This window comes from Coccinella septempunctata, chromosome 3 (genome assembly GCF_907165205.1).
Source record: "Coccinella septempunctata chromosome 3, icCocSept1.1, whole genome shotgun sequence".
NCBI lineage: Eukaryota > Metazoa > Arthropoda > Insecta > Coleoptera > Coccinellidae > Coccinella > Coccinella septempunctata.
In genome coordinates, this window is record NC_058191.1 from 42,417,989 (window position 1) to 42,437,169 (window position 19,181).

The following is a 19,181-nucleotide window of genomic DNA, read 5'->3' on the forward strand; positions in this document are numbered from 1 at the left end:
CCATGGTAGTGGAGTTCATGAACACAAAAATATATTGATATAATATTCTATAATAAGTAACATAGATAACCATTTCAATTATTTCTCTATGACATCAACTTTGAAAATTCTTCCACACAAATTTTATCGTTATGAAAGTAAAACTGAAGGAAAAAATAAAGTAATATTAATTCTCAAGACTTTTTATTAGATTCAATTTTTGATAAAGACATCTCATTCCATTTCGATGAATTTTAAAGTCTTCCTCTCCTACACCCTGCTCTGCATTTCCATCTTCTGGGCACCTCACTTAGGCCATGCTTGTCCACTTCAGCCAGGACTCAACGATTGCTGTGTGTCATTCAGGACTTGTCTGACATTCATGTTTATTCTACTATTTCTCAAAAATTTCTCATAAGGCATCCACAAGTTTCCATCGAAACAAGTCCCAAGTACATTATTATAATCATCAAAATCCTCAGTAGAGTCTACGTCACCCCATTTTGGATAACCCTTATCCTCTAGAATTTTTGGCACACCATGATAACTGAGATGTGAAGTTTTGGTCATTATTACTATATCCCCACTTCTCAATAGAATCGGAGTCGGTTTATCATCAAATGATTCTGTTCCTATCAAGAATATAGCAGACTGACCAAAACTAAAAGAGAAAAGTGGAGCCTCTAGATTTTGTTCAGAGTGATCAGTGTGCCCTGACAGAGTCGAATTAAAATAATAATAGTTTACAATAGCAGCCTCTGGTTTGAACTTATTATATCCTAGTTTTTTGGCGATAATTTCAGATAACCCAGCTAGATCCTCGGGAAACTCACTCTTGTCATCTTCTGAATAAACCTGGGAAAAATAATTTAGAGTAATCTAATATAGAAAAATTTAGAGACTTTTACTTTAGTATCCCAATTATGATGATATCCCAATGTTGTCCATCTCAACTTGAGTTCCAACTGATCATAAACTTTCAAATCAAACTTTTCCTTCAAATTCGTTTTGTTTGGAGGAAACGGAAAGTCTCTAAGGCAACGCACAGTCCAATATCTTTGACCAAGGGCTGTAAATGGATTCTCAATGAAGATCAAACCTAAAAAACAATCCATCTATTACATTCGAACATTCCCATCAGTAGTAGAAACTACCCGGATGATCAATCAATTCATAAATTTTCCAGGTATTTGGATCTTTCAGCCCATTGTTTAACCTATCACTGACTCCCAAGGAGCCACTGATCTCTTTTACTTTAAAACTCAAGTACCATTTAGGAATATCTTCGAAATCCATTACATCTTTCAAGGAGGGTGGAGGTTTTCTTGACTTATAATACTTGAAGTACTCTTTGAACATATTGAACTATGAATCTAAATACTCTAAATGGAAAATAATTCAGAATGTGTGAGCGTACAGCTACAGAAGTTATTTATATCATTATAACTCAAAATTTTCAATATCTTAACCATTATTGACAAATTTTCAAAAATCCAAAGTGAGGTTAATTAGTCAGGTGTCAGGTGCAGAAACTCTGTTCAGTTTTCTTTATTTATTAGAATCTGTAATAAAAGGTTTCGATAATATTTGATAGATGGCACTAGTTTTGCAAAACTAATTACTAAAGCAAACTAATTACCACCGCAAATATATCTTAAGAGTAGAATAATAAAGTTAATTGATCTGAGAAGAGGTTTTTTTCAATCAACCATCAAATGAATTCAGGGTTAAAGAAAGATCTTGATATTACAGAAAAGATGTTTTTATTGCCATCTATGAAACTCTCATGAAGTCATCAGCAGAATAGATTTATATGTGTTACATTTAAATTTTAAAACTAGATGTCCGATAGTTAGTTTGGTAGTTCTGTAAAAGAAAATTGACAAGAACAAATTCAAAATAAAAATATTGTTGATGTATAAATTAATAATTAATTAGACCAATATCCAATATTCACTCAAAATGAGTGAATTCGCTTTGCAGCACCTCGTTTCAGAACTGGTGGAAATATTAGGGTAATCATTCAATGTTGCAAGTCTCCAATTAACTGATTTGTTATGTGGTTTCAGTGGTAAACACCCCCCAGATAAAGTTTTGGAAATCCTCCAAAAAAGTATCAGTAAAAACACTGAGAACGCTTATACTTCCTCTCAGATTGCTGTCCAAACTCAAGTTCAACAAATCGTAGAAAACTTGGAAGATCCACAGTTGTTTCTTTCTATGTTTGAGGATTTAAAACAGAAGAAGTAATATTATCTATCTCTCAAATATTCACTATGTATTAAGCACTATCTATCATTTCAGTGTGGATAATTTAGGCCCATTTGTCAATTTGATACATCTCTTCTTACAAGATCCCAAGCTCAAGGTTTTTCTACATAAAAAAAGTAGTAGCAAACAAGAATCTTGTTCGAATGTTAAGGCTACTATAACTAAAGATGATTTACCGCAGGTATTGTCCCTACAATTAGCTTAATCAAGACCTTAGGGTATAAGATGTGCTGGAGAATCTCTGTAATCTATATAAATTACTTGACTACTTATTTTTAAGGTTCGATCGAGACTCAAGAACGCAATCACTAAATCTTCCAAATTTGAGGGACAATCTCAAAATCCATCTTCAATTTCTGGATTGAATACGTCCACTTTGCCTGTTGCTAGCACCCCAACTGTTGTATCGTGGGTGCAAAGGAGGCCTAATATGTCGTGGGACTTTTCTTGCACCAATTTGGGATCTTATAATGCTACCGTGCCTGTAATTTCACAAGAGAACATTTTAATTGATGACCTTTTGAATATAATGATAGGTTTGTTTGTTCAATTGGTTAGATAAAGACTCCGTTATTTTGCTGTATCGTCTGCAGGTCTCCCTGGGTGTTATATTGAACCAGAAGAACTCAAAGATCCTTATGGTCCTAGAACCTTCAAAATTAATGATAATGTGCCATTACATCTGAAAGAGTTGGTAAAGCAAATTCTTCCAATTGCTAGTCATTATTCCATTATTCAGAGATTCATAGAAGAGAAAATGAGGTTTGAATTTGGTCAAGTGAACAATGCTTTGGCAGAGAAAATGGCAGCGATCATTAAGGAACATACGGTGAGTCTAGATTGAAAATTTTTGTCATGCGATTGTACTACTTTCTTGTAGTTATTCGTCGTTCAACTTGAAAGTGAATATAGGGCTGAAAATTTGGATCTGCAAAAGTTGTGGTTCTTCGTCCAGAGGAATATGCAAACTCTTGCCGTAACAGCCAATATTGCCTCAACGATAAGCAAGGTTAGTTTCCAATCGTGCTTTGAGGGACGTAAAATTTTGAATTTTATATTTTAGTCTGATGCAGTGGGTGGTAAAGTCCTCAGTTTGTTACATGATCGTATAACAAGCTTCATAGGCGATGATAAAACGCAAAACTTATGTGTTTGTCTCATGGAGGCAGCTTGTGTTCCGTACATGAAAATGTTGAGTATGTGGATTTATCATGGAATCATCACTGACCCTATCAAAGAGGTACTATTTGTCCAGCATTTTTCGATTTACGAATAAAAAGTTTGTGATGTTTTGTGCTAGGTTTGTGCTGTGTTTTGTGCTTTTTCTCGATTTCACGAATCATCACAAATGTAGCACAAATTTTTCACTCATTTTCTTGGAGAGAAGACAGAAAAAAATTGGGCACAAACCTAGCACAAATTAGAACAAAAATTTTTTTTTTCGAAAATCGACCAACTTCATACAAAAAGTATTTTATCATTGTGGCGGCAATATAAACTGACCAAATTCAATTCCAGTTTCTGATTGAAGATAATGAAGTTGTTCAAAAAGAAGAAATGCCGTTGGATTACTCGTCGGATTACTGGGATAAAAAATACGCCATACGAAGAGAAAGGATACCTAAATTCCTCGAACCAATGGCGGATAAAATTCTCAAAGCCGGGAAATATCTCAACGTCATCAGGCAGTGCGGTATTTATCCCTGGATTCAATATCGAAATTCCAAATTCATTTCAACTTTCATTTAAGGTAAACCGCATAAAACGAAAATCATCAAAATCCAATACAAAATCGAGGAAAAACATTATATCGAAGCGATTGAAAAAGCTTATGTGTCCGCTAGTCAAACACTGTTAGACCTCGTTATCAAAGAAAAAGATCTGATCGGAAGACTGAAATCGGTTAAAAATTATTTCCTCTTGGAAAAAGGAGACTTTATAATAACTTTCTTGAATTTAACCGAAAAGGAAATGAGCAAAACTATGGGAAATGTCATCCAGGGAAGATTGGAAGCGCTGATGGATCTGTCTTTGAGGTTATCCAGCGCCATAAACGACCCTTACAAAGACGACCTCCAAACGGATCTCTTACAGCACGGATTACAATTTCAAATGTTCAAAATTCTGAGTATACAGACTTCGGCGGAACAAGGTAAGCGTTTATATTCAGTTTCCATGACGACTGTCATCAGTTTCCATGACTACTGTCATCAGTTTCCATAGCGACTGTCATCAGTTTCCATAGCAACTGTCATCAGTTTCTATAGTGATGATTATCAATTTCCATAGCAACACTTGTGAATTGTCATAGAAACGAGATAGACTTGTCGTAACAACAGATGCAAAAGCTGTTAAACCAGAAAATATGTTTTTTTTTCGCACTTTCAGAATATAGGTCCATTCAAGAACAAAAGAATCTTCTGGTCATAGAAACGTTCGCTTTCAGCTATAAAGTCCACTGGCCCTTATCGCTGATCCTGAACAAGAAATCTCTCATGTGCTATCAGATGATTTTCCGGCACCTGTTCTACTGCAAGCATGTCGATCGTATGATATGTCAGGTATGGAGGGCCAATAAGGTGGCCAAGAAGTTTCCCTTCGAAGATGCGCAGCAATACAGGGCGGCCTTTGCTCTGAGGCAAAAAATGTTGCATTGCGTTCAGAATTTGGAGTATCACATGATGGTGGAGGTTATCGAGCCACATTGGTGTTCTTTCATGCAGAAGATTGCCAAGGTTGCTTGGATGGATTCGGTTATTTCGATAGATTTGAAATTTTTCGATTTTAGGTGAATAACGTGGATGAAATTTTGTTTTGCCACTCGGACTTTCTCGATAGCTGTCTGAAGGATTGCATGCTGACCATTCCGCATATTTTGGCGACCATCATTAAGATTTTGTCGATTTGTGTCGAATTCTGCAAATTTATCCAGGTAATATTCGATTTTAATTTTGGATAATTGATGGTCTTTCAAGATTTCTTAATATTTATGAGTCGATTCGAGATTAATCCATAGTTTCGTTAGCGCTTTTGAATTTTACGTTTTTCATTCTGAAAGTTGTGTATACATTTGCAATTTTCTTTACTTGCACATTGGCAAAGAGGACACAACGCTACTTTGTGGAAGCCGAACTGGGATCATTGCCAAACTCAATGTTCGAATCCTACACTGCACAGGTATTCTTGATATCATTACGATTCATGCCACACCGGCTTGCGCTTTACGGCATGCTATTTTTTGTTTTCATTAGTGATCATTTTCTCTTATTTATCTGTTTCGTATCTCATTGTTATTTTAAAAGAGTCTGCCTGCTTTCTTCAACCATATGTCTAACCGTTCATACCGCTACTTGGTCGCCTAAAAGTACGACCGACAGGACGTATACTGTGAGTTTACCATCTCCTTAATCAAAGTGACATTTCTCTAAACTCTAAGGAATCTTGAATGGTAGAAAAGGTGAAATTACACATCATATTTCACACATATTTTGATTTGTTCTCAAGAAAATGCTAAAACTCTTTAATTTTCCATTACTTGTTAAAAGTTACCTAGGAGATAGGTCTAACGATAAGTTTTCAAAAATTTTTAGTTTATCATCAGTTTCCCTTCACTTCCAAACGGAACATTTTTGTTCATCTTTTTCTTCTCAAACATTGTCGGAGGAATTTTCCTAAAAATATTATGTGCATAAATCAGCACAAATTCAGCACAAAATTTTTAACTCATTTTCGGGAAGAAAAATACATCTTCTCAAACATTTTTGGAGGAATTTTCGTGAAAATATTTACGGCTAGGTCAGCACAAATTAGAACAAAATTCGGAACTTATTTTCGGACAGAACAAGAAATCTGAACGGCACAATTCGACAAAAAGTGGAAAATCTTCATTTTTCGAAAAATTAACCTGATTTTCGTGAAAATATTCAGGCACAAGTCAGCATAAATGTAGCACAAATTGTTCCAATCATTTTCGAGAGGAAAAAACTGAAAATTGTGGGCTTACTTTTTCTACATTTTCGCTTTTACAAGAAATTAGAAAGACTTTTACGGAAATTCGGTAAACGGTACACCTATGTACATGTACAGCATAATCTATGTATTTCAGCCGTAAAGACCCAGCCTGTTGAACCAGATGGGCTATTTCAAAACAGCACAATTTAGCACAACTTTTTTTCAAAAATCGAAAAGTGCTACGCTGGTCCATTTTAAGCATTTTGTGAAATATCTTGAGGATACTGTATGGAATAAAGCGAAAATCGGACCGGCACAAACTTAGCACAATTCAGCACAAATTTTTTCTTCAAAAATCGAAAAGTGCTGGCAGCTTTACACAGATGTGTTATTTCGCCGTACATGCTACCTAAATTCGTTGCTGATAATCGTCAAAAAAAGGTTTTCAATAGTTTTTAAAGATTAAAAGGGTAAGTCTTTCGATCAAAAAACGAAGGACAGAATAAGATAAAACAGATAAGAGAGGTGGAATAAGGGGAAAGCATTTCGAAGCGATTGACTCTTTTGTATGTCTTTAATTTCTTGATCTCCTTAAAAAAAACTCTCATATGGATGTTGTCCGTGAATATTTTCTTGTAATAATTTTATTTCTGTCGTTTTTTCACTTTTTTATTTTCTTTGTCAACGTTGTTCGGTATAATTGAGGTCTGTTGTATTTATTCAATTCTGCCTTATGTAGACAGACTTGGTATTTCATCATCCTAGTCAGATAGCGAGCGGACAGTCCGCACCGAGTTTCAAAGAGAAGATATCTGAGTTTGATGCTGAATTCACCTCTGCCCTGCTGAGTCTGCTGGATCAAATCAATGAACTGAACAAGGACACGAGGGAACACGACAGACTCTTCAATTTGTTGTACAGGTACACCTTTAATACAATATTGGGTTTTTATTGGTGAATCGAGTGTATGTACTTTATAGAATCGCTTATGTATGTCCTGGCATTGATCCCACTAATTATTTGATATGAATCCTTTCCCTATCCACACCCATCCTGTAGAGCCGCCGAAACGTCCTCGGTAAGAAAGCAGATAGTCCAGAGCTGGATTTGCCTAAGGGCACAAGTTTTGTTCTTGAAAACAAGTTTCTAAGGCCCTAAAAAGCATGAATCCGGCCCTGGAAACAATTTCTGATTGTTTTAATATGTGTTGTTTTATGTTTATTTTCAGGATGGATTTCAACGCTTATTATTCCAGTCATCGTATAGTGAATGGTTTTAGTCATATCAAGGAGTCTTCAGGATGAAAATTCAGTGATGTCACTTCCATAATACGATAATTTATTGATGAGATCTGAGTTGATCCTAAATGTATTGTATTAAGTCGTTTTTTATTAAATCGTTTGGAATAATTATGAGGTTTTTATTAAAAAAAAACACTGAGAATCTCACAAGATAAGCATCCACGCGGGTTAAGTGACCCAGAGGCTAGCAACATGGTTGTCAACCAGGCCAACGAGCCCTTAGACAGCAAGACAGGTTGGTCACCACTGGTGGTCATTTGTGGCCCACTTCAGACTTGGATACGTGAATCTATGGAGTGTAGAAAGGGGAAATTTGTTGATACGACACTCTTGAGGTCAAAGGTCTGAGGGAAAATGACTTGTAGCAAATTGCTACAAAGTCTGGAGGTTCTAGTTATCAGAGAATGGTGCTATCGAGACGTTCTATACCTTGCACATGCCAATTGGTATTAATCAAAATCAAATTGAGACTTAACACATCGAAATTGGGAAAAATCCTAGTACTAAAGGTCGGATCCTTTGCTACATGACCTAAGCCAGCCTCGTCCCTCGCCTCGTCTCTTTCATGCACCCTCTTTTTGTTTCCGACCGAACCAGTAGTGTCAAATTTGGCAACCAGGGCTACATTTTTACCAAGTTGGCTATCGATTGAGAATTCCTAACATTATTTTCCCCAAGTCATCTCCAAAACCAACAACAAGTACGTTTTTGGCCTCTGTCAGCTTTCTTCAAAGGCGAAATCTGCGACAGATGGTGGTGTTACTTAACACGAGAATCCGTGACCGTGAAGAGTTGTCCCCACATAGTTTCCGTAAGTGTTGGATGGACCACGTATCCGTCGAATGTAGGACGTTTGCAAGCCGTGAAATTCAAGGTGAGCACGCTCTGATGGTGCCCAGTCGTATATGGACAAAACGCCTAACCTGGGTCATGACTCATTGATGGCCCACCATCTAGTTTGTCCGTGTATGCTGCAGCAACTCCAACTTGTCTCCGAAAATCTGGACACCTACGGATCGACCAGAAAAAAATTGAGCGTGTAGTTGCCTATTCGGATATGGCTACTGGAACAATAGGGAAGAAAACTTTGAATGACAATCTTTACTCATGTAATAGAAGATTTATTGTTCACTTCTTACTTCACAGCTTACCTACTTCTTATGATTGCTACTTTCGACACTTGTATCTCCCAAAAATAAATCATTCCAAAGCTAAATGTTACACATATTCTGAAAGAGCAACTTTTCTAGTAATAAGTCTGAAAATTTCATCCATCTCGGCGCAACCGTTCAGTCTTGAAGAAGTTTTAACTGAACCCAACTTTTTGGGAATTTTTCGAAGGTCATCTTAAGAGTGATTTATCTTCCAGGAAAATTATCGTAGATCTAAATGTGATACATATTCTGAAAGACCAACTCTTTCAGTATAAAATCTGAGAACTTCATCCATTTCGGCACAACCGTTCGGTCTTGAAGAAGTTTTAACTGAACCCAACTTTTTGGGAATTTTTCGAAGGTCATCTTTAGAGTGATTTATCTTCCAGGAAAATTATCGTAGATCTAAATGTGATATATATTCTGAAAGACCAACTCTTTCAGTATGAAATCTGAGAACTTCATCCATTTCGGCACAACCGTTCGGTCTTGAAGAAGTTTTAACTGAACCCAACTTTTTGGGAATTTTTCGAAGGTCATCTTTAGAGTGATTTATCTTCCAGGAAAATTATCGTAGATCTAAATGTGATACATATTCTGAAAGACCAACTCTTTCAGTATAAAATCTGAGAACTTGATCCATTTCGGCACAACCGTTCGGTCTTGAAGAAGTTTTAACTGAACCTAAGTTTTTGGGAATTTTTCGAAGGTCAACTTTTGACACGCGTATCTCTCAGAAAAATATTATAAATTTCAGCAATAAGAATGCATCGATAGTTTGAAATAATGAGAACAATTCTTTTATTCCTTCTATATCTTCCGATTCTGGTTTATTAATATACAGGGTATATTTGAAGGTGAGGATTTTTTTCAACAGGAGATAGTCATAATGTGGTCAGGAGGTCATAATGAAGCTTTTACCTATACAAAACTTTCAAAACGACAAAGTTGAAAAAAAAATTGAGAATGATTACTGAAATAGATTCTAATACGACCCTAGACCGTTTGTTGGCTGAAATTATGGCAAAGCAGTGGGAAAAAACTTTTCCCCTGATTCGATATTTACGTGGTAATGAAAATGGAAACTTGGGATTGCCGAATTGTTCTCATTAATTTTTAAGTAACTTACACGATTTTATGAAATGGCTCATTTCGACAGTAACTGATAGAAGTTACCTACAAGTGAAAAAAATAGAATAACACTTCAAAATGTCATTAAAAAAATTCGTCTAAATTATTCACGAATTTTTTCACAGTGGGCATCACAATCTTCTTGTTCGAACATTCCATTAATCGTCGTAAAGATGGGATAAAATGGGGTGACATCATAGCACTTTTTCAACATAACTAACATAAGCACTTTCAAGAAACAGCCTCGATTGTCTACATTTTTTCTACCCTAAATTGCACGATATAGCAATTATGATTCTCTCAAAAGTGACCTGATGCAGATGCATCTTATCCGATGAACTTGGTACTGAACCATTCATTGTCCAGCCACATGTTTATATTTTGTTTCGAACTTGAAATTCAATGAAATTTTGTCGAACTTCTAGGGGTTGCATCTCAGCCATCTTGGATATTTTATATAGACAATTTTTGGTTGAACGACTTATTTTGATAAGTTCTACCTTCTGCGAAAAAAAAGCCTCATCTTTGAAAACACCCAGTAGGTATATGATCTTCATCAGACCTAACGTTATTCAATCTATCAAATACTTAATTAAAATTGAGAAGCAATTAATCATTGGTACACGAGAAGCAAAGGAAAATTTATAATTGCAAAAAGATGTTGGATTCAACTAATTCTATTTATGTTTCAATTATCGTAGAAACGGTGTCATTCAGACGATCCTTAAGAACAATATACTACCCAACATAAAATGATTGGGAAAGGGAAGTATTTTACAAAAATACTCAGAGGGGGATAGAGAAGTAAAAAAGGTTATAATGATAGGGTGTACCATTTGAAAAAACGAAGTTAAACCGCACCCAAATTTTCACAACAATCCTACGGTCAGTACTTCGTTAAAGTCTACACCTTGAGACACCCTGTATATGCGAAATACACAGGCTCCCATTTGCACTGAATAGGTTCGAGCCTAACTGAAACAGTTTGTGAAACTTTTTTTTCAATATTCCCCTTCGGAGTCGCAGAGTTTCAGAGAGAAATCTTGGCCAGTGTATATGTTCAACTTCCACGACTTTTCCAACCGTGGGTGAACCAACAATTGCCGGGCAAGACACAATAATTGATATCTCGCAACTAACAAGGTAATTTCGATCAACAGGTCGTCCTTAGATCGATAGACCATCTAGGGAGTGAGACCGACATTGCGTCAGGTGGGGAGCTGGAGAAGGAGGAGCTTTTGGAGTTCTTGGTTTCGAAAAGTTTCACAAATCCATTATATTTCGAATTGGCTCGTTGTGCGACAAACGCGCGCTCAGTGCTTTTTAACTGTGGTGAATTCCATTCATCGGGGTTTTTGGGATAACTAATTTGAGTGAGTATTTACTTGCGAAAAGAGCGGATGAAATAATGAATTAGGCTGGGGCTGGGTGGCCGGACAAAGGGAATTGATAAAACGAGAGCTTTTGAAGTCTGTAATTTGCCGGAATTGAATTTGAATCGTCAATGGGTGGCTGTGAGGCTTCGTGTTGTTTTTGCTGTATTTCTGAGGATGATTTTAAACGATTCAGTTGATTCGTCTGGCAAATCCAAGAAAGGGAGCTTTCTTGCTTTTGACATTGATATCAATATTTCTTATAATTGATGAATTTATGGATTTTCATACATATAGTGTTTCACAATTCGTTACAATGATTTTAAGCTTTGCGTATATCCCAGAAAAATAATCATGGAGCAGAAAGCGGTACATATTCGAAAGGAGTAACTCTTTTTGTAATAAATCTAGAAATTTCATGGACCTCTGTACAACCGTTCGTCTTTGATGAATCTTTAAGTGACCCTTTATGATCTTTTTGGGAATGTTTCGATGGTCAATTTTCGAGTCGCGTATCTTCCAGGAAAATTATCGTAGATCTAAATGTGATACAAATTCTGAAAGAGCAACCCTTCTAGTAATGCATCTGAAAATTTCATTCATCTCGGCACAACCGTTCGGTCTTGAGCGAGTTTTAACTGACCCCATCTTTTTGGTATCTTTTCGAAGGTCAACATTCGAGTCGTTTATCTTCCAGGAAATTTATCGTAGATCTAAATGTGAAACACATTCTGAAAGAGCAACTCTTCTAGTATAAAATCTGAGAACTTCATCCATTTCGGCGCAACCGTTCGATCTTGAGGCAGTTGTATATGAACCCAACTTTTTGGGAATTTTTCGAAGGTCAACTCTCGAGTGGCGTGTCTTCCAGGAAAATTATCGTAGATTCAAATGTGATACATATTCTGAAAGAGCAACTCTTCTAGTAATAAATCTGAAAATCTCATTCATCTCGGCACAACAGTTCGGTCTTTAGGGAGTTTTAACTGACCCCATCTTTTTGTGAATTTTTCGAAGGTCAACTCTCGAGTCGTTTATCTTCCAGGAAAATTATCGTAGATCTAAATGTGAAACATATTCTGAAAGACCAACTATTCTAGTAATAAATCTGAGAATTTCACTGATCTCGGCACAACCGTTCGGTCTTGAGGAAGTTTTAACTGACCCCATCTGAAAGAGCAACTCGAAATTCAATCGACCTCAGTACTTTGACGTTCACAGTTTTGTAACATGTGCTCATAAACCTTCTTTTCGCACTTTATAAAATTGTTCAAGTAGGTATTCATACGTTGAGTGAACAAATAATAAGGAAACCCTAGAGCTGCTCATTTAGATCTCTAACTCGTTTCACAATTCTGTCATTTAATCACTCTTTTTAGCTAGATTGAATTATAATGTAAAACCACACTCTGCAGCGTACTGATTATATTTAATTGCAATACAAGGCTGGTGCAGGCTATAAAGTTGTTCAAGTTCGCCAAATATGGCGTTGGAGGAAGAAATAGGTGTACATTCCAGAGCGGGGATATTAAATATCAATTACTTCACTTTAAATGAAGTATTCATAAGGCATGTCCATTTAAACTGGTTTATCTAGATTTCATCTCATTTTCCTGTTATTTGTACTTAGCCGATCTTGCATTACGCAAAGCGAACATACTACAAAATATATAGTCGAACTGCTGAGAAAAAGTAAAGGTTGAATCTTCATTTCACGAATTCATCGAACATGAAGCATCCGTTTTTTCACGTTTTCCTTCTCTATCTCATTGAAATCTCCGAATGGATTTCTATTCTTAATCGTCATCATAAAAAAATCTAGCTGGACATTCGATTTGAGTTCAGTAAACGATAAATCTCGTGGATGGTCCATAAAATCCTTTTTTAGCAAGACATAAGGTACTAATCAGGTTGAACCTGAAACTCGATGAATATTGAATTCTAGTTTACATTCACTCAGCGTTCCGCAAACTTGCTGTAATAGCCTTTCAGGTTTCACAGCTGCATTAATGAAAAAATTTTATGTCGATTCTATTATTTTCGAATGCGATGAAGTTTTGGAGTAGAAGAATTTTTGATTTACTTGAATTAAATTGAGTCAGAAGATTCTCTAGAAGTATCCATCAAATTTAATTGATTTTGGAATCGAATTTAGGTCAAAAAGTGTTCTGAATCTCAGATATCAATATTTGGAGAGACTGCTTTCTCTGCTCAGGCTTTCACTAGGACCAAATTTGCAAACCAGTCTTGGAATAATCAATACCAATTTTCCGGAATATACATAGCGTGCCCGAGGATGCAAGATTCTATTTTTGTCCTGAAAAATCTGAATAGCGGTACCTGGTACACGTAATGCCATCAATGAATTGCTAGCGTATAAATTACTATAGTTAATACAGCTGTAGTCAGCTGATGATCTTTGTGGGATTGGATTATGATCCATTGACTACGAAAATATACGAGGGAAAAATTGGTTCTGTCAAAGATAGAAGCTTTTATTGTAAAATAACGAAATATTTTTGTTCTTAAATCAAAAACTATAAGAGACGATGAATGAAAATTGTTTCTACACTGATTCAATGAGTTAGTGTTGATTAATTTTCTTCTATGAAGTCAGAAATATATTTATGAGGTACCTATAAGCATATACCCAACAGTTTTGTTACTTCTAAGAAGTCTTTTGCTATAAACGTGCAAAAAGTATCCAGGTAAAACCAGAAATGTCTGTAGAATATTCATTCAAAAATGAAAATTACGATATATAGGTAATTTATTCATTATACAACAGAGTGTGTATGGTGAAAACGTAGGCGAAATCTTTATTATTAACGATGATGGAATAAGTTGTTCACCTCAAGCAGAAAGGTATATTGACGCATATGAGAACCACATAAATTCAGCTTAAGTGATAGTTCATTTTGATGGTTCAGAAATTGTTTATTCTAAGGATGTTTGAAATTTACCGATTGAAATACTCAAGGTAGAAAAAGTTCACTATGAAAGTATGAACATTTATTGGTTCATAATGGCAGAGAATTATTTTTGGTGGTTATATATCAGGCACCATTGATTGACATTGTTTGTAGAACTTCCTTCTTCCAGTTTATGAATGCTTCTCCTCAGAAAAAACATCAATAACTCTCATGCCAACTTCTGAATAGCAGAGGAAGTGCCATACAAACTAGTATATACTCAAAAACTGAATACGTTTTCGAAAATTTTTTCATCACTATATATATTCAATAGAAGTAGAAATTTTGAAAAATAATCTAGCTAATGTTATTGAAACTAGTATTGAACACGAGGAAATATAAAAAATAACTAAGATTCTTCCTTGACAGTTAACAAATTCATAAAAATAATGGGTGGCTACACGCAAAGACCATGGACACCCACTAAAAGGAGAGGACCAATAGCTGCTGAGTATAACAGTCCAGGACCAGCCTGTGTGGCCTTACCATCCTATATAGGTGACTTTTATAAGTATTCTTAGTATTTCTCAACTTAAAAAGTTTCCATTGATAGGAAAGAAAACATTTGAGGCTAAAAGTGGACGTGCACCAGCTTTCAGCTTCGGAGCTAGACATAATGGAAAGTTGGAAAGTTTAGGACCCGGTCCTGGACAATACAACATCACAGGACTGAGCTCTAAAGGTAAGGAAGACTTTCAGGATTCTATAGAACACTAGGGGACTTATTTTGAGAAAAAATCGATAATTATTATACTGTTTGTTCAATTTGGATTCTTCTTATCAAAGGCAAAAGTTGAATCAAATCATTAAAGCACCAATCACAGTGAATTTTCATAGTTAGGCATATGTAGTATAAGTGGAAAATATAAAGGATTGAAATCTGAATGAGTTAGTTGGAATTTTAGTTGGTTTGTGGTTTTCTCCCCAATGTCAGTGCTGTCTTAATCTAGAATTCTAGAAGATGATTAATTATTCGGCCAACTCTGATCCTAGGTAAAGACACACCCCCGGCACTGAGTTTACACAGCCGTCCCAAAGATCACAAACCGGAAAACTTCCCAGCCCCTGGTGACTACGATCCGGATAAGGCAGAAAAGGTCATCCACGATGCTTCACCCAAATTTTCTTTTGGCCTCAAAACTAACGTGGAAAAACCTACGGATACACCAGGTGAGAGATGTGGAAATTGCGTAGATGAAAAACTAATTGTGCTTTCTAGAAAACCTGCAGCGAAAAGATCCACTTTTATCTGCAAGAATCAAGAAACTTTATTCATCGAATGTGATTCAATCAATTTCGTGATAATTTTGGATCTTTTCATAAAATAGTAGCTACAAAATTTGCTTTGCTTATTAATTAGGTTATAATACTCAAGTAATAACTATAAAAAAAACATAATTTCAAACATTAGCATAGAAATAAGAGAATTTGAAAGATCAGTCGAATAAAAATTATCAAAAAAACTCAATATAAGACCAAAACAGATAGGGTCATGAGTGAATTTTTTGTTTTCCAGTATGTTACATTTATCTTATAAATGATGCGATTAATGAATTAATATTTTTAGCTTTTTGGTAACAGATGGTTATTTTTTAAAGCAGCTCCTAACACCTACAGCCCTTTTCGAAGATCTCACAGTGCAAGGTATTCCTTTGGACGCAGGACTACCGTCGTAAAGCCATCTGAAACACCGGGTTTGTTTCTTATTTTTTATTTTCATTTTTCTCATTCTTCACTGAAATCATCGTCAGTTTGAACACGGAGTTCTTTTAAACATCAAGGTATTTCTTGGGAATCTCGCTGTATTTCAGTCGATGATTTTTAAACCATTTCAGCACCGAATTCCTATGACGTTCCTCATTGTGATAACATTCTTCGTAACCATTCGCCCAGATACAGCTTTGGGAGGAGGTCACAAATGGGCAGCATATCTTCGACACCTGGTTTGTTTTTCGAAAAAAGTGTAGCGTCCGGAGAGATTTGAGAAAGAATTTTTTTCAGCACCTAACACTTACGATGTTTCCGCATCGGATGAACTAATCAAAGACCATTCTCCCAGATACTCATTTGGTGTGAGGACAGGGTTGGCAAAACCTTCTAACACCCCTGGTCAGTCTAACAGATTTTTAATCAAAAATATTGCCGTAAACTAAAAAATAATCAATAATGCCTCGAATAAGTAACTTTGCTATGATTTTCAATTATTTTTCGATCGGTATATTCAGTAATTCCCCTTATATTATTATACAAATTGATCAACAAGTTCTGAACATTATTAGATTGAAAATAAGACAAGATAAAGTCATTATTTCATGAAAAATGTCAGTCATTATATTGGCCATTCAAGGCAATGACGTCAGTAGTCAGGAATGGGCTATAAACATCGTTACCACAATGTTAAACCTATATCCTGTTACTTTACTTGATGATCAATACACTTATTCACTTCTTTTTGATCGATTTGATATCAATTCTCATTCAATAAAACTTTTCAGCCCCAAACGTTTATGATGTACCCAAGTGCGAAAAATTGATCAATGATCACGCACCTAAATATTCATTTGGCGTGAAAGTCAATACTGAAAAACCTTCAGAAACACCTGGTTAGTTCAATATCACTATAAAAATCGAAGGAACTAATTGTTTAACAAGCACCTCCATTTTTTCAGCACCTAATGTCTATGACGTTCCTAAATCAGAGAAGTTGATCCATGATCACGCTCCCAAATACTCATTCGGAGTTAAAGTCAATGTGGAAAAGCCTTCAGACACCCCTGGTCAGTCAAATTCATTCGAGTAAATTCAAACTAACCAAGAGACTTCTCGATTTTTTAGCACCTAACGTTTACGACGTCCCAAAATCGGAAAAATTGATCAATGATCACGCACCAAAGTACTCGTTCGGGATCAAAACGAACACGGATAAACCATTAGACACACCTGGTGGGTTCACGTTTCATTATTAATCCATACAAACTATCTGAATGTATAATATACTTTCAGCACCTAATGTTTACGATGTTCCAAAATCCGAAAAATTGATCCATGATCACTCCCCACAATACTCATTTGGGATGAAAGTTAACCTCGAAAAGCCATCCGATACGCCTGGTTAGTTTAACTGGACACGTTTCGTGTTTTTTTTAACATCAGCTAATTTTTCAGCACCAAACGTTTACGACGTTCCTAAGTCAGAGAAATTAATTCATGACCATGCACCTAAATACTCATTTGGGCATAGGGTGAACTTGGAAAAGCCTTCTGACACACCTGGTTAGTTTTATTATTCTTATTATTTCTTTTTTTTTTGTTGAATTTTCTTTTTTTGTATTTCGCGATGGTTACAGTTAAATTTGATGGATATGTTTTTTTTCTTGTTGTCTTCAATGTAAATCTTTGATTCTAGCACCTAACATGTATGATGTTCCCCATAGCGATCAACTTCTTAACGATCATGCTCCCAAATACAGTTTTGGAAGCAAGCCATCGTTGGAGAAACCTTCAGATGTACCCGGTTTGTTTTTGAATTTTATAATGATCAAATATCATAACCAATTGGAATTTTCTCACACTTCCATATTTTACCATCCTTTTGTTAAGAATATATACCAACCTTTGGAAGCGACAATTTTTAGTAACAGTTAAGAGCAAATAGTATGTTATCATTGGGTTGTATCGAGAAAAGATAGGTGAAGCATTGAGTACTTTGGCTGAATACTTACTCGCACAAAGATCACGCAAGCTTGAAAGCACTTTTGCACAGCTTTTGATGAGAAAGGTGATATAATTTCTAAATTTCTCATATCGAATTACTCAGTGGCATAACTTTTAATCGCTCAATGATTCACAACTTCACTTTGTTCCTCATTATCTGGACTCTTTCAGCTCCGAATACCTACAATATACCTTCAGGGGTTGGTGACCTTAGATCAGCACCATCTTACACGATTTCAGGAAGAAATAAAGAACCTGTGGACGAACGGGTGAAGAATCCTGGTCCAGGACAGTACGACAATGTCGATCCCGACCATTATAAGTCGAACTCTCCGGTTTATACGATAAGCGTCAGGACAAACATACCAGGTGATAAGATGAACATACCAGGACCTGGCGTTTATTGTCCTGAGAAGGTGAGTTATAACCTCGTGAACAGGGTAAAGTAATTTCTTCTAATCTGGATATATCAGAGATTGGATTCGTGAAATCTTATTCGTTGAAGGTATTTGATACCTACCTTTCATGTAATAAAGTCCTAGAAATATAAGGATTTCATCGATAATAATTGGCATATTATTGTGCAATGTTCAATAATTTTTCCACTCAGGTCACTGAACATCTGAGACAGGCACCCAAATATTCTTTCGGTATCAAACATTCTCCATATTTGGGATCAGAATTAGTATTTCAGAGACCAGGCTCAACTTCGATGCTATTCTGAGGTAACAATATCGAAGCTTGTAGGAGCACTTTGAGGCGAATGCACTACCTTATGTTTATTTGTCACAAATGTTTTTGAACGTTAAGATCACCTTTTGCATTGTAGATTGTAGGAGAGTCAATGGATTTGGATAAACTCTTCAGAAAATGTAGAGATTGTTCAGATGTTGACTGAATTTTTGGTGGTGATTTTGCACACCTTGATTTTTTCAATCGAAAATCAAATTGTCCTTTTCAATTTGAGACTGAAGATAATATATGTTGTTTTAGGTGGAGTTGAACAACTCTCCAGCCCATAGCTTCGGCATAAGACACTCACCCTACTCAGCCCACTACTGAAAGACTATCATCATCATTCTTTTCCGGTTTATCGAGGTCTAATCACTATTAACCTACACTTTTAAGATCGTCATTAATTTCAGCTTCTTTAATGGGTTACCTACCATACATTGTGATGATAAAAACGCCAATCTGTCCAGACTATAGCATAGTTTTATGCTGTTACTTTTATTGTTAATATATTTATCTACTTATATATACTGTTTTCGAATAAATCTATATAGACATTTGTTGTTTCTTTCAACTACCCTGTGTGATCGAAAAACACAAAAA

The 19,181-nt window shown here is 35.8% G+C and overlaps 3 protein-coding genes across 13 annotated transcripts; 2 read left to right on the forward strand and 1 right to left on the reverse strand.

Moving 5' to 3' along the window:
* Nucleotides 1-166: 166 nt before the first annotated feature.
* On the reverse strand, nt 167-1,474 carry LOC123309432 (nucleic acid dioxygenase ALKBH1). Its single transcript, XM_044892555.1, has 3 exons — nt 1,134-1,474; nt 888-1,078; nt 167-834 (listed from the first exon to the last, which is right to left on the reverse strand). Exons 1-3 carry the CDS (start codon nt 1,336-1,338, stop codon nt 310-312), a joined length of 921 nt encoding a protein of 306 aa, XP_044748490.1. The 5' UTR covers nt 1,339-1,474; the 3' UTR covers nt 167-309.
* A 358-nt stretch (nt 1,475-1,832) lies between these two features.
* Nucleotides 1,833-7,611, forward strand: LOC123309998 (gamma-tubulin complex component 2-like). Of its 3 annotated transcripts, none has more exons than XM_044893343.1 (14): nt 1,833-1,994; nt 2,049-2,225; nt 2,284-2,431; nt 2,531-2,786; nt 2,844-3,079; nt 3,131-3,259; nt 3,314-3,490; nt 3,769-3,943; nt 4,001-4,402; nt 4,639-4,985; nt 5,039-5,182; nt 5,353-5,427; nt 6,941-7,122; nt 7,430-7,611. In XM_044893343.1, the coding sequence occupies exons 1-14, from the start codon at nt 1,942-1,944 to the stop codon at nt 7,503-7,505; spliced, it is 2,577 nt and encodes an 858-aa protein (XP_044749278.1). In that variant the 5' UTR covers nt 1,833-1,941; the 3' UTR covers nt 7,506-7,611. The 3 variants fall into 3 exon arrangements, with proteins under 3 accessions (XP_044749278.1, XP_044749279.1, XP_044749280.1); XM_044893344.1 differs by lacking the exon at nt 7,430-7,611 and adding an exon at nt 7,182-7,326; XM_044893345.1 differs by lacking the exon at nt 5,353-5,427.
* Nucleotides 7,612-11,001: 3,390 nt separating this feature from the next.
* Nucleotides 11,002-19,135, forward strand: LOC123308905 (outer dense fiber protein 3-like). 9 transcript variants are annotated; one of them, XM_044891692.1, is made up of 15 exons: nt 11,002-11,160; nt 14,502-14,630; nt 14,686-14,814; nt 15,126-15,302; nt 15,731-15,826; nt 15,968-16,075; nt 16,134-16,241; nt 16,628-16,735; nt 16,802-16,909; nt 16,968-17,075; nt 17,136-17,243; nt 17,298-17,405; nt 17,539-17,646; nt 18,018-18,262; nt 18,840-19,135. In XM_044891692.1, the coding sequence occupies exons 2-15, from the start codon at nt 14,522-14,524 to the stop codon at nt 18,906-18,908; spliced, it is 1,689 nt and encodes a 562-aa protein (XP_044747627.1). In that variant the 5' UTR covers nt 11,002-11,160; nt 14,502-14,521; the 3' UTR covers nt 18,909-19,135. The 9 variants fall into 9 exon arrangements, with proteins under 9 accessions (XP_044747627.1, XP_044747629.1, XP_044747631.1 ...); XM_044891694.1 differs by having other exon boundaries at nt 15,734-15,826; XM_044891693.1 differs by lacking the exon at nt 11,002-11,160 and adding an exon at nt 13,964-14,025.
* The last annotated feature ends 46 nt before the right edge of the window (nt 19,136-19,181 follow it).